Source organism: Bos mutus, chromosome 10 (genome assembly GCF_027580195.1).
Source record: "Bos mutus isolate GX-2022 chromosome 10, NWIPB_WYAK_1.1, whole genome shotgun sequence".
In the NCBI taxonomy this organism is placed as follows: Eukaryota; Metazoa; Chordata; class Mammalia; order Artiodactyla; family Bovidae; genus Bos; species Bos mutus.
In genome coordinates this window covers 55,991,436-56,006,778 of record NC_091626.1, presented here as the reverse complement: position 1 = coordinate 56,006,778, position 15,343 = coordinate 55,991,436, and the positions used below count along the sequence as shown (strand labels likewise).

The window sequence follows — 15,343 nt, the reverse complement described above, 5'->3', positions numbered from 1 at the left end:
TTGTTGTTGTTGTTGTTTTGTCACTATGTCATGTCCAACCCTTTTGCAACCCCATGGACTGTAGCCTGCCAGGCTCCTCTGTCCATGGGATTCTCCATGCAAGAATACTAGAGTGGGTGGCCATTCCCTTCTCCAGAGAATCTTCCAACCCAGGGATCAAATCCATGTCTCCTGCATCAGCAGGTGGATTCTTTACTACTGAGCCACCAGGGAAGCCAAAACACACGACTAGGCAGACCAAAACAAAAAAACAAAAAAAGGCACCTCTAATTTTCCCTATCGCTGTCTTGACTGCCAAAGAACAAATAAATGTTTGGAATGTAAGGAAGGAAAGTATGAGCTTAGAGAGCCCATAAATGTGAAAGTCAGTTCCTCAATAATCACCAACACTACACAAGGCACTAAATGTAAGAAAAGTCATGGTGATTCCCCCAAACACCTGTTTATACAAACTCTGTTTAAATTTCTCTATAATACCACTTCCAGAGGAGTAATGGGGCCTTAAATATATTCTCAATAAAAGCAAAAAACCTAACAAATAGTCTCTATCTTCACTCTTCTTCTGGTGCTCCCTTGGTTGAATGAAGAACTCAGGGATTCTCATACAAAAAAAGCAGCCTCAAAGGAGCCCTCTCCAGAAGGCTCTGGAACTTCTATCACAGGAAAGGCTCAAAAGCAGCAGTTTGGTTAGAATGAGGGGTTAAGTAGGCCACAGCACATGGGGACTTAATTTTGAAACTGTATTTATACAACTAGCACATTGCTTTAAACTGCATGTTTATTAGGAATGACTGGATATTGGTGGAGATTTCAGGGCAGGAGAAGGCAAGTCACAACACCTTGCCTTCCCAAATGAATTGTAATGATAGAGTCTACTTTCTCACCATTGAATACAAACATTTTGGGGGAAATGAGACCAAAAGCAACAACCTTTTCATTCTGGGCAGACAGAACGGCTTTCATCTGTGACCCTGAGTTGGTTCTCAGCCTACTCACTGTTGGGGAGTGGGTGGAGTTGGATGTGACTCCCATTGGCAAATACCGCCAGAGTCCACCCACAAGTGAGGGAAGGTGCACAAACCCATAAACACACTCAGGAATGAGTAGCCTGGGATGGATCTGAAGCCAGCCCCAGAAGGTGGAATCAAAAAATTGATTTTAAATTGTAGATCACAGTGGAGGTTGGCAATTCAGGTCAGAAATTCTCATGTGATTTGGACACCTGACAGCCTGAACCTACGATTTTGTCTTGGACAATCTGCAACTCACCAATCTGCTTAGCAGGTTTACCTCTGAAGTGGTGCCATGTTATTTGGGGCATCTCAGTGAGAAAGGCATAAGCATTTGCATGAGAAAAATAGGGGCAACCAAAAAGGTACAAGCTGTCCCTACATAGAAACATAGGAATGGGCTACTCTGAATGGTTAGAAATGATCTTCAGGGTTTGGACGACGGGGGCTCTGAGGGTGACAGGTGTCAGACAGGCTCTGCCCACTTGTGTATGAGTATGGCTCATCTGGCTTTTCTTCATTTTCTCGGTTAAGAATTTATTATCTTTTTTATTCCTTAAAATTGTACAACTATCCAAATCTTTCAAGACACATTAAGAAAGGTACATTTATTATTTTTTGATATTTGATAAGAGATGTTCTTCTCAAAAACTCAAAACAAAAGCTGACCACACGTGATTGAGTCCTGCTGGCAAACAAAGCCAGATAAAACAGAGCTAGTTTTGACCTTAACGATCCCTTCTCAGCCCCCATGATCTGTAAAGGAGAAAAGTGAAGCTCAGATAGGGCAAAAGTTTGGCTGGGTCAAAGAGCTGGACCTTGAACCAAGATCCATGGGGACTCCACTGCCCATGCTGTCCTGCTTCTCACGGGTACTTTTTAGTCCACAGGCCAGTGTCTGGGACAGCTCATATCCTTTCTATCTAATCACTCTGGTTTGACAACAAAGGCACTATTCAATCTAGGGAGACACTGGGTAGACCAAGAAGGAATGGAGATGATGGATGGATGGAAGGAAGGAGGGAAGGAGGAGAGAAGGAAGAAAAGATAGATGATAGATAAAAAGAAAAGAAAAGATTACAAGGAAATACTCCAAAATGTTAACAACTGTTCTGGTTGAATTGTAGAATCACGGGTGATTTTGTTTTCTTCTTCATACATCTTTATATTTTTCAAAAGTTCTCCAAAGAACATACATTTTAAAAGAAATGTAATATTAAGTACAAAGAAATGGTATTAATTGGCCTGGGTTGGACAATGTCTATTGTGGTTGACTTCCCAGCATCTGTTTCAACCCAACTGATTGGCCTGAACCATCAAACCAATTCCCAAGGCCCATTCCCCTTGCCAGTGATGGATTTGGGAATGGGCATGTAACCTGGGTCCTTGCCAATGAGACACCAGGGAAAGTCTGATGACGGTCTCTAAAAGGTAACCAGAGATGATTGTCTCCTTTTCCTTCTCCAGACACCATCATATTTTCAGATGATGCTGTAAGCCTAAGGCTGAAGGAGGAAAGAACCAAGGGAATCTCAGAAGTAGAACTGGTGCTTGGAGAGCCCTGCCTGGACTGCACCTATCCTTAGACTTATCCCCACATGAGAAAAATTTCCTTGAAGAGTTGGCTTTTCTGCTACCTGTAGCCAAAAGTATCCAAATTTATACAGCTATCCAAACTCTTATATTCAGTTCAGTTCAGTCGCTCAGTCGTATCCAACTCTTTGCAACCCCATGAATTGCAGCATGCCAGGCCTCCCTGTCCATCACCAACTCCCGGAATTCACTCAGACTCACGTCCATCAAGTCGGTGACGCCATCCAGCCATCTCATCCTCTGCCGTCCCCTTCTCCTCTTGCCCCCAATCCCTCCCAGCATCAGAGTCTTTTCCAATGAGTCAACTCTTCGCATGAGGTGGCCAAAGTACTGGAGTTCCAGCTTCAGCATCATTCCTCCCAAAGAACACCCAGGGCTGATCTCCTTTAGAATGGACTGGTTGGATCTCCTTGCAGTCCAAGGGACTCTCAAGAGTCTTCTCCAACACCACAGTTCAAAAGCATCAATTCTTCGGCACTCAGCTTTCTTCACAGTCCAACTCTCACATCCATACAAGACTACTGGAAAAACCATAGCCTTGACTAGATGGACCTTTGTTGGCAAAGTAATGTCTCTGCTTTTGAATATGGTATCTAGGTTGGTCATAACTTTCCTTCCAAGGAGTAAGCGTCTTTTAATTTCAGGAGTGTCCAATATAATTAGCAAAACTACCTAAGAGCCTCCTTATCATACATGGAAGAAAAAAGCTATTTGGCCTACTGAGTTTCCTTACTTAATAACATATTGAACTTCATTCTGTACCTCACTGCAAAATTACATGTGTGCTTCCCTGGTGGCTCAGACGGTAAAGAATCTGTCTGAAATGCAGGAGACCTAGGTTCGATTCCTGCTCGGGAAGTTCCCCTGGAGAAGGAAATGGCAACCCACTCTAGTATTCTTGCCTGGGAAATCCCATGAACAGAAGAGCCTGGAAGGCTACAATCCATGGGGTCTCAAAGAGTTGGACACAACTGAGCAACTAACACTTTTCACATCACCATGAAGATCTGTAGTGGTTTTCCATCCAAAATGACAACGTTTAGAATTATTTCAAAATGACTTATTACATTCATATCAGAGCTTCCAACTCCACCCTCTTAGATGCTACAAGAAGACTATAAAACAGATAAAAAAAAATCCTTAAACTACTCACGTCTTTGATGTAGTTCATCTCTTCTTTCAGCTGATTGGTGGTCCACCCATACACCACCATTTCTTTCTGCTGGTTTTGATCTGATCTTCGCACCACACCATAGACAACACCCTGAGGGAGTTTCCTGGTCGATTCTCCATTGCTCAGGTCACGATGCTGAAAGAGGGGAGGAAAAGAGAAGAGAATGATGACTCTTTAGGCTTTGTAGAGGCAGCTGTCATCACGGGCCCACTGAACACGGTTATGCAGGTTGTGCCCAGCACTGAGATGCCTGGCAATGAGGGAGGGGTGGCACTGCCAGCAGAAATCCAACCTGGTCTCTACTCACCAAGTCATAGTTGGCCTGGGCCTATCTTTCCCCTGGAAGACCAGCACCTTGCCCTAATTTCCACCAAAGCTCTGTCCCTTTATCAAGCAGCACTCTGCAGGAACCCATCTTCCCAGAGAAGGCATCTTTTTGACAAAGGCGCCTTCCGACAAAGTACTTGTGCCAACCCTGATAGCAAGAGTGAGTGTCTGAAATCTCACATTCTTGGTAAAGCTGTTTGTATGCTGGTTCCTCTGTATGACTTCATCATCATCACTAACTGTGTGGCCTGAAATCCAGGAGGTTGAGATATGTGCGGGGAAGAATGCTGACAGCCATCTGGCAGCCAGATTGTCCTCTGACGTTAAAGCTGACCCTGGAGCCAGTTCTGAGGAAGGGAGGTGGGGGTCCCCTGTTGTGACTATTCTGAAATGAAATGAAATGAAATACTTCTGAAAAGTCAGGCAGAGGCAGCATGACATCACTCCAAAAGAATCCTCTGCTCCTTGGCTCTCTCAGTTAAAACTCCCATCATTGCTGAAGTGCAAACACACTTGGGAAGGGGGGACGTGGCCAAGAGAAACTAAGATTTATTGAGCACCTTCTATAAGCTAGACATGTTCCTCACACATTTAATCTTCACAGCCACACCACAACACAATGACTGTCCTTTCCACTTTATAGCAGAGAGAACTTAAGTTCAGAGAGGTCAAGTCTCATCTCTTGTTCATGGTCACATACCTAGGTTCAAGCCCAGTTCTGTCCGATACTAAGGACACCTCCCCATAGGCTTTGTTGGATGTAGAGGGACAGAGTAGGCCATCACAACATGGAAGAAAGGGGACAGGAACAACGTAAGATGAGGGACTGAGATGGTAGAGAAAAACCAGCCTACGTCTAATCTTCCTTGGGGCTGACAATGTCACAGGGCAGAAGGCTGAGTTTCATAATGGTAACTTTGCTCTTACACTAATTTTTAAACCACCTTTGCATAAATTCTTTCTATGCATTTGCAAAACATCTTTGACTTATAAAACTATAATGTGTATGTTAAAATCATTCATTTGTGGCAGAACAGTAAGTCCTTTATGATCCCATTCAATCAAAGCTTGTAAAAGTTACCAAATTATTAATCATTAATGACCTCTAAGCTGGGGCTTCCCTGGTGGCTCAGACGTTAAAGCATCTGCCTGCAACGCGGGAGACCTGGGTTCGATCCCTGGGTCGGGAAGATGTCCTGGAGAAGGAAATGGCAACCCACTCCAAGAAGAAGGGCTTCCCTGGTGATCCAGTGATTAAGAATTCATCTGCCAATGCAAGAGACACAGGTTTGATCCCTGGTCCTGGAAGATCCTACATGCCATGGAGTAACTAAGCCTGTGCCTCACAACTACTGAGCCCGTGTGCTGCAACTACCGAAGCCCACACAGCTAGAACCTGTGTTCCACAAGAGAAGCCATCTAGGTGAGAAGCCCACACATCGCAATGAAGAGTAGCCCTCGCTTGCTGCAACTAGAAAAAGCCCACATGCAACAGTGAAGACTCAGCACAGCCAAAAATTTTAAAATAAATATTTAAAAATAACAAAATATCCACTGCTTCCCACTCTTCTGTACAAACTTGTTAAGAGATAAAATATGAGGGGTGGGACACTTGCATTGCTTATGGAAAATGCTTTCACTAGAGCCCCTCATACCTGGGTCCCACAGGCACTGAGGCAACTCTTAATGTTGATACCTGAGTTTAGGTGAGTAGGGGGTTAAATGGCACTCAGTGGAGTGAGAAGCTCGGATTAGATATCCCAGCTTTACTACACATATAATCAGGAAGAGGAAAAGCTCTAATGAAACTCCCACATACCAGGAAACAAAAGCAAGCTCTTTCAGTCACCAGCTCCACCCAGTTCCTGAAAAACAAGCTGATGGTGGCCTAAGGCTTTGGGAAAACTTGTTTCTGAAAAGCAAAGGTTTTCACAGGTGGACTATCCTACAGGAAAACGCTCAGGTGACCAGATTAAGAGGACTTGTCTTCATGCCCATGAGGGGAGATGGGGAACACCATAGACGGAGGTATATACAGACAAGCCAGGGACAACATGGTCTGTGAAACACATCCCAAGAGGTCGTGGATCTGAAAGTTATGCACATGGAAAGATATCAAAGATCTGTTAAGTAAAAAATAGTACCTTTCATATTTCTATTTTTTGTTTTGCAAGTACGTGTTTGAGTGAGTAAAACACCTAGAAAGTTGGACTCCACATCTTCAATAATATTTTTTCAAAAAATGACAACTAAAAAATTATTACAAAGTCAGGATCTAAATGAGAGACCCACAGGAAAGCGCCCAACACAGGAGCAGGGCCATCAGCATGGGCCACCCCACAGGGAGAGGACTCCTGAGGATCTACTGGGCTGTGATGGGGACGGGGAAGGGGGGTTTACGAAGAAAGAAAATATTTTTTGGCTAGCTATTTTACTATACAATGTTCTCTTTAATCTCCACATTAACCCTACTGTGTATGTATTACTAGTTTTTCCAAGGTGGCAGTATTCAAGTGCCTGTTTGTGTTTCCAAATCTAGGCTCTTTCTTTAACCATAAAACCTTCAGGATAGCTTGTGTGTTAATCACTCAGTCATGTCCGACTCTTTGCGACCTCATGGTCTGTAGCCCATTGGGCTCCTCTGCCAATGGGATTCTCCAGGCAAGAATACTGGAGTGGGTAGCCATTTCCTCCTCCAGGGATCTTCCTGATCCAGGGATCAAAGCTGGCTCTCCTGCATTGCAGGCAAATTCCTACCATCTGAGCCACCAAAACCTTCAGGATAGCATAGAGGAGAGGAAGTGGAGCTCACAGCTTCGTGTGGTCCCAGACCTCAAGGTTATGGGAGCCAAGAGGGAGGCCCTCAGATTCAGGGCCACTGGGAGGAGATGAGCCCAGGATGGGAGGCTCTTCTCTAGCCTCCCAGGATCCATCTCCCTACAGTCCCTCACTTCATTCCAGCCTCAGGGCCTCTTTTCTGTTCCTTTATCAGCCAACCTCCTTCATGCCTCAGGCATTTACACAGCCTATTCCCTCTCACTGCAGAGCCACTGCTGGGCTGAAATGTTCTCTCAAGGTCATCTTCACCAACTCTTCAGACAGTCAGGTCTCTACAACACTTACCACCACCATGATGGAGTGACTGTTAGCATCACGATATATGTAAGGCCTGTTTCCCTACCAAATCAAAGTTCTAAGAAGTCTAGGGTCTTATCTGTCTTCTTTTTCACCATAATCCCCAGCAACTAACAGTGATGGACACTTAATGAGTTCTCAATAAATACTTGCTGAATGAATAAGAAGCTTTAAAAGTTGGAAGAGGTTCTGGGGAATTACTCAGAATATGTAAAGTTGGTCCCCTGAAGAGAACATCCTTTGTTCCTCTAAGATGAAGCCACAGGGTGGGAGTAGGGGGTGATATTTGCCCCAAGCATAAAATCTATATCCAGAAAAAGTTGCAAAGTATCTGAGACTTCTATTACTTTTACAAAACGTGAGCATGCTTTTGGTCAAAAACTGGAAAACCCAGAAAAAAAAAGTAAAAAGAGTTGACGCGTTTGACACTGTGTTTATAGCTGAATTTTTCTCCTCCCGTGTCCTTTAAAATAATCTCCCCATAAGATAAATATTAATTTTTAGGCATGATAACAGCATTGTGATTATATTAAGAGATAATCTTTATCTTTTAGAGACATATACTTAGACTATTTATGACATCTGGGACACAGGGTGGAGGAAGTGGACGGGGGTGGAGATAGGGCGAGACTGACCGTGGATTGAGGGCTGTCAGCTGGGTGAAGGTTCCAATATTCATTACACAATTCAGTCTCCTTTTGTTTATGTTTGAAATTCTCCATAATTAAAAGCTTTTTCAACTTCTTTATAATGCTGCTCGGTATTAAAAAAATCAAATTTTAAAAAATGTACACTAGGCCTACTAAAAGCTTCCTGGACATAAAACAACAGCAGATAAAATTGCCTTGAAAACAAAAGCCCTAATAAAGGCACAGAACAAAAAAGTTTTTGCCAAAGAAGGGAAAAGGACATAATCAACTGAAAGAACATCCCAAGTCCCTCTGTGCAAAGCAGCAGAATTCATGACAGGCACCATCAGTAAACTATACAGAGACTCTCTCAATGAAACTATTCCCTGGGATGTCTGTGTGACTTACAACTTACTTACAGGCTCATGCTATGGCTGTTTTCCCTAAAGATACTTGGCAGCAAGCGCCTTAGAAAAGAAAAACGATAGAAAAGTAACTCAGCCTAAACTCCTGCTCTAGAGGTTTTATTGCTATCAGAAAGCAGGGGTATAAATTCAGTGATAGATGACCATATTTTCTAAACCCTAACTCAGAATATAAGATCTTGCAATGAGATCACCTCTACAGAGGTTATCTACAGAGACAGTGGCTCTATCTGTTGTAGTCACTGCTAGATCCTCAGTGCTCACCATAAATAGATGCTCAGTAAGTACAGTTCAAAGGCAAGAAGAAAGAGAAAATAGTTGGAACTGTGCCTGTGTCAGAATATTTGGAGTATGTGGCCATCCAAGACACTGATTTTAGAAAAGAAAAACATCCCATGGTCAAGAAGGGATCTCAGACATAAAGAACAGACTTGTGGACTTGGGGAGAGGGGAGGAGTGGGTGAAATGTATGGAAAGAGTAACGTGGAAACTTACATGACCATATGTAAAATAGACAGCCAACGGGAATTTGCTGTACGGCTAAGGAAATTCAAACAGGGGCTCTGTATCAACCTAGAGGGGTGGGACCGGGAGGGAGACGGGAGGGAAATTCAAAAGGGAGGGGATATATGTATATCTATGGTTGATTTCTGTTGAGGTTTGACAGAAAACAACAAAATTCTGTAAAGCAATTATCCTTCAATTTAAAAATTAATTAATTAAAAAATAGAAGGGGTCTCAGAGAATAAATAGTATCAGGAACAGCCTACCATAAATCCAAACTAGTGCTAGTAGACTGCCACAGCCAGCCCCTGACCCCAGAGGCCAGGATAGGCAGCTGGTCACATGTCTGGCTGCCAGTATGACTTCAATGGCCTGAAACATGAATTAAGTGACTTGAAAACTAGAAGCCATTTTCAAAACTTTTGGTTTTGGACTTTTCCTTCCAACCAGAGGGCTTCCCTGGTGGCTCAAACGGTCAAGAATCTGCCTGCAATGCAGGAAACCTGGGTTCATTCCCTGAGTTGGGGAAATCCCTTGGAGAAGGGAATGGTAACCACTCCAATATTCTTGCCTGGAGAACCCCAGGGACAGAGGAGCCTGGCAAGCTATAGTCCATGGGGTTGCAGAGTTAGACACAACTGCAAGACTAACACTTTTTCCAGCCGGAAGGCAGAAGGTGACCTGGGGACTCTTTAAATGCTGAGTGTCTGGGCGCTGGATCCATCCCCAAGGCAGAAGCGATCACTTTCAGGAATGCGGTCTGACCTGTGTGTCCATCGTAGCAAATTATGGTTCCTGGTCATTATTCATGCTTGACATTGTTTTGTCTGGTTATAACAAAAATGGATGCTATAACTGAGCCTCTGGGGCTCTTCCACAGTCTGGGAGAGGACTAGGACTATTCCCTCTGGAATACAGAGGGGATGGGCAGGCTTGTCCCCTCAGATAAATGAAGACCTTTGAGTAACTAAGATATTTGTTGTTTTTAACTATCTCACAAGAATGAATAGAGACCACTTCCTACATAAACTTATGGTTGGAAAAAGACAGATCACTTTGAATGCTTAAAGATGAGAAGAAAAAGAAAACTTCTAGTCAAGCAGAAATCACACAAGAGGGACTTCCCTGGGGATGCAAGTGGCTAAGGTTTCCAATGCAGGGGCTACGTTCCATCCCTGGGTTAGGAAGATCCCCTGAAGGGCATGGCAACCCACTCCAGTATTCTTGCCTGGAGAATCCCATGGACAGAGGACCTTGGTGTGCTACAGCCCATAGGGTCATACAGAGTCAGACACAACTGAAGTGACTTAGCACGCACGCACGCAGAGAACTAGAACCCTCACGCCACAAGGAAGAGTCCACATGCCACAACTAAGACCTGGCGCAGCCAAAAAAAAAACAAATCTCACAAGAAAATGTAGTTCTGATAGTATCCTTATAAGAGTAACTTCTTAAAGATAATACTCCATTCTAAGCAGACAATAGCTGCTTAGGCCTAAAAACCGCAGGAAAAGGAGAAGAGTATCTGGGGGGAGGCGAGGGGTCAGTTCTCTTCTGGAACCCAGTGGTACAGTACACACCTTAGGTAAGTTACCTTGACTGATACCAGACGTTCCTGATAGGAGGAAGCATGCAAGTTGACGTCACCATGATGACTCGCCAGGGCACAGACCTGAGTAAGAACTGCAAAGCATTACTAGCTGTGTGGCCCTGTGCAAGTGACTTACTTCAAGGTCCTGAATGGTAAAATGGGGATAATACCATCAATTTCAGAAGCTTGTTTCAAGGAAGACACGGAATAACATAATAAGTCATCTGGTGCACTGCCGGGCATACTAACAGATACTGACAGATTCTATAGTTTGCGGCGGTGGCTTTAGATTTCTGAGTATCTGATTTCCTACTAGATTCTCCATGTCCGTCTGGATGCCTCTGCCTGTCTGTCCACCTCCCTTCTCTGGCGTCTTTTTGCTGTTCCATCGCAGTCATCAGATTCACTCTGACAGTGACATGCTCACGCTTGAACTGGCCTTGGTTTCTCCGCATGAGGAAAGAAACACAAAGTCTTGGGAAGTTAGGAAAATGGAAGAGTTGGGTCAGCAGTTCTGTACACAGTCCCCCATCTCTCCTCCGCGTGTGATGAGGCGGGGGCAGGGCACACTGCTGGGGCAACCATTGACCCCGACCTTATATTAAACCAGTCACTGCGCCTTCACTGTTCTACAGATGCACTGTCATACATATTTATTTGAATAGAGAGTCCCAGAACTAAAGAAATTTAGAAAAATGCTGGCTCCAGGCTAACATTTCCACTTGCCAGAAGAGGAAATTGAGGCCCCTGGAGATGACTTGAGTGGCCTGCCATGACCTTGAGTGGTCAGGCAGCCAGGACTCTCTGCCCTTCCAGGGGCTGCTATCTCTGAGAGGCACAGAGAGTCCTACACAGTATCACCAGGGAGGCCCCAGCCACATCTGAATCACGGCAGTGCACGCCCTCACCTGGCAACAGCCCGGGATATTGTATAAACAGTCACACCAAGGACAAGAACTCAGCAGGCTTATTCATCCGGGGCTTTTAAGGCTTTAAAGACTTAGAAGACTATAAAACCAAACAGCAAAGGTTTCCTTTTAACCATTTTACTCGACTATGAAAGCCCTCGACTTTGTATACATACACATATATCTGCTCTCTCTCAGTCAGGATTCTCCAAGATCTACAGAAAAACAGCTTCTTTAGAAACATATGTCACTCCAAGGACATCTATGACAGTGGGATGTTAGCTGTTTAAAATATTATCCACTTCAAGCTACTTAGTCAATTGGGAAAAACTTCACCACTGCACAGACTCAGAATCGGCAGAGCTCAGACAGTATTCTCCAAAATTCAACTATATAGTGAGACCCTGATACAACATGATAAAGGGGGTGTTGATTTGGTTTCTTATTTGTGTGGGTGTATGTCTATGTCTCTATAAAAGTATACTACATACAGATTTGGATAGGAATATAAATGTATACATTCACAAAGTTCTTTGAAAATGACAGGGGTTTAATTTCAAAATTATTTTCTACCAACTTTAATGTTCAACAATTTAGTAAACATGTCATCAATTCCTCAACATGAAATGTGTGTCTACAAATGAATCAGCATTTCCTCTTCCCTATAGTTAACAACTTTTAATATGTAAATAAAAGTTCATTGCTCATTCACCCGAGTTGTTAATGCAATTTAAGGTGATAATAGTTCACAAAGAAACTTATCGTCGGTTGAACTGTGTTCTGCAAATAGAGAGCATGTTGGAGTCTTTCTCCCCAGAACCTCAGAATTGGACCCTATTTGGGGACAGAGACAAGTTAATAAGAGGTCAGTAGAGTAAGAGCTAACCCAATATGACTAGTGTCCTTGTAAAAAGAGGACAATTTCGATCCAGAGACACATACACACAGGAGAACACCAGGTAAAACTGGAGTGATGCTGCCATAGCCAAGGATTGCCAAGAGCCTCCGAAAGCTGTAAAAGCCAAGGATGGCTGCCTCCCTGGAGCTCTCAGAGACAGCACGGCCCTGCTGACACCTTGATCCTGGACTTCCAGTCTCCAAAATGGTGACATTAGATTTCTGTTGTTTAAAGTGCAGCGTCGCCCCCCACCCCCAGTTTGTGGTACATTTTACAGCAGGCCAAGGAAACTAATACAAAACTGAATCACCACAGTCCAGTCACTCACTAAGCACCAACTACATGCAAGGCAGAGATCTAGGGTCTGGGAGACAAAATTAAAAGACTACACATTTTATGCGTGTGTATATATGTACATAGGGCTTTCCTGGTGACTCAGATGGGAAGGGATCTGCCTGCAATGCAGGAGACCTGGGTTCAATCCCTGGGTTGGGAAGATCCCCTGGAGAAGGGAATGGCTACCCACTCCAGTATCCTTGCCTGGGAAATCCCATGTATAGAGGAGCCTGGAGGGCTATAGTCCATGGGAATCACAAAGAGTTGGACATGACTGAGAAAACAACATACACACACACACACACATATGTACATGTTGTATCCAGACGTGGCAAGAATATGTATGTGTACATATGTGAAGTACTTAGCACCAGATGGCTAGGTGCTAAGGGAGAGGGCTGCCTGGGTGTCCTGATGCTCAAGAGAGGGAATAATCACCCAAGCACAGGCAGGCAGGAGGATCTCAGGGAGGCAGGCCTTTGGTGGGGCCTTTGAGGATGAAGAGACTTGGATAAACTGAGAGACGGCTGCGGAGAGCCTCCAGGCACAGGCTAGAGACTTAGCAAGGATTCTGAGAAGGAAGCAGATGTCATGGGTTTGCGAGATGATAAGTAAACCTGTCTGGTGAGGGCAGACCAACCAGAAAAAAGGAAGAGTTAGTACTAAGTGGATTTTAGATGGGCTGGGTGGTCACGCAGGAGGAACTGGCTGCGGGCTCTGAGTCCTGCAGTCCAACCAGCGGTGCAACAATGGAACCAACAAGCAAACCAATGCACACTACTGATATTTTGACATTTATTTTCTTATAATAACCAAATATAGCTATTTTACTTCAAAGGAGAAGGGACTTCCCTGGTGGTCCAGTGGCTAAGACTCTGTGCTCCCAATGCAGGGGGCCTGGGTTTGATCCCACATGCTGTAACTAAGAGCCCACATGTTGCAACTAAAGAGTGAAGACTGAAGATCCTGCAACTATTGACCTGGTGCAGCCAAGTAAACACATAAATATTGAAATAAAAGGAAAGGCATCAACTCATCATCTTCTACCCTTTGTCATCATTTGCCATTTTATGTCAGAGAGCCAAAAGCAGGACTTAATCAGGTAGGTTATTTGAGGAAGAAGGTTCTAGTAAAAGTGAATTATCCTGGAAAAGATAATTTTCTTTTGGACTCGAAAGAGAAGGAGGAGAGAAGGGAAGAGGGTGTCAGACTCCCAGACGTACAGGGAGTTGGGTGCAGAGAACTGCTTCTCCCTTCCCTCCCCTCGAACCCACACACCCTCCTTGTGGTGCCCTTAACATCTCTGCCTCATTTCCAAGATGACGCCATCAGTCCCCTCAAAGTACATGGCTCTGAAGGGGACACACATGAGGAACAAATAACAGAGAAGACGCTTGTTCTCACTGGCCATCAGGAAACAGGCATTAAGATGCGTGGGGCGCTTTGTTCTCACAGGGTCAGAACATTGTCTAAGTGCGTTACCTGTGTTCCAACCAAGCTGAGTACTTCCTGCTTATCTGTGTGCGCATTTAGTTGTGCCTGACTCCTTGAGACCCCACAGATTAGGGCTGCATCACTTCAGGCAAGTTACTTAATCTCTTTGTGCTTCAGTTTCCTCAACTATAAAACGGGATGTGTATGCGTGCTCAGTCACATCCGATTCTTTGGACCCTATAGACTGCAGCCCACCAGCCTCTTCTGTCAGTGGGATTTCCCAGGCAAGAATACTGGAGTTGCCATTTCCTACTACAGGGGATCTTCCTGACTCAGGGATCGAATCCACATCTCCTACACTCAGGCAGATTCTTTATCACTGAGCCACCCATATCTGTGCACACAAATGATCCAGATTTCATACTTTTAGACAAGATCAGGCACGTTTGGGTGGTATGGCCATAGACTGGATTTCATATTTTTAAATACAAAAATAATGGTAAAACAGCAATAAAATATCTGTACATAAAATAAACACCATGTAAAGAACACTGAACGCCAGCATGGCCACCAGTAGGACAGGGCTTGGGAGAGCAAGGTTGACGTAGGAGGTGGTATCATCACCAAAGAGGAGTTCTCTGAGGTAAGGTCTGTGCAGAGAGAGGAGGCCAGGCCCAGGAGTATTGGCAGAGGGATGCTCAGAGGAGGACATACTATCCGAAAAGATGCAGCAGGCACAGCCCAAGAAGGAGGAGAAGCAGGATGGGCAATTTCAGAAAGGAGAATGACTTCTCCCGGGGACAGGGGAGAAAAGTGAAGAACCAGGGCCACTGGGTTTGACAGTCAAGGGGAAGCATTTGACATTTAACCATCGCCTCTCTAGTCAGTGGGCTTCCCTTGTGGCTCAGACAGTAAAGAATCCACCTGCTATGAGGGAGACATGGGTTTGATCCCTGGGTAGGGAAGATTCCCTGGAGAAAGGAATTGCAACCCACTTCAGTACTCTTGCCTGGAGAATCCCATGGACAGAGGAGCCTACTGGGCTATAGTCCATGGGGTCACAAAGAGTTGGACATGACTGAGTGACTTTGACTTTTCACTTTTCTCTAATCAGTATTACAGGCCAGACGCGGTTGGGGGACCTTTGCATACTCCAACTCAGTTACTCTTTGCAACCAGGCTTTCATGTGCCTACTTGAAAGATGAGGAAACTAGCAGCAGAGGAACAAAGTGTCTGGGAGTCATCTGGTGGACTGGGGAAAGCAGGTTTGGGGCAGGTGGGATGTTCCATTAGAGAAAGATTAAGAGGAACAGGCGCCCCAGCATCTGCCTTGGGAGCAGGAAGCCTTCCACACCTGCCTGAGGAACCCATGACTCCA

The 15,343-nt window shown here is 44.6% G+C and overlaps 1 protein-coding gene across 3 annotated transcripts in view; it reads right to left on the bottom strand.

Moving 5' to 3' along the window:
- Positions 1-15,343, bottom strand: part of MYZAP (myocardial zonula adherens protein) — a 112,905-nt gene that overhangs the window by 79,531 nt on the left and 18,031 nt on the right. For all 3 annotated transcript variants that reach the window (XM_070377981.1, XM_070377982.1, XM_005905616.3), the window contains exon 3: positions 3,757-3,912. In XM_070377981.1, coding sequence (XP_070234082.1) covers positions 3,757-3,912 — 156 coding nt within the window. The remainder of the gene's footprint in view (positions 1-3,756; positions 3,913-15,343) is intronic.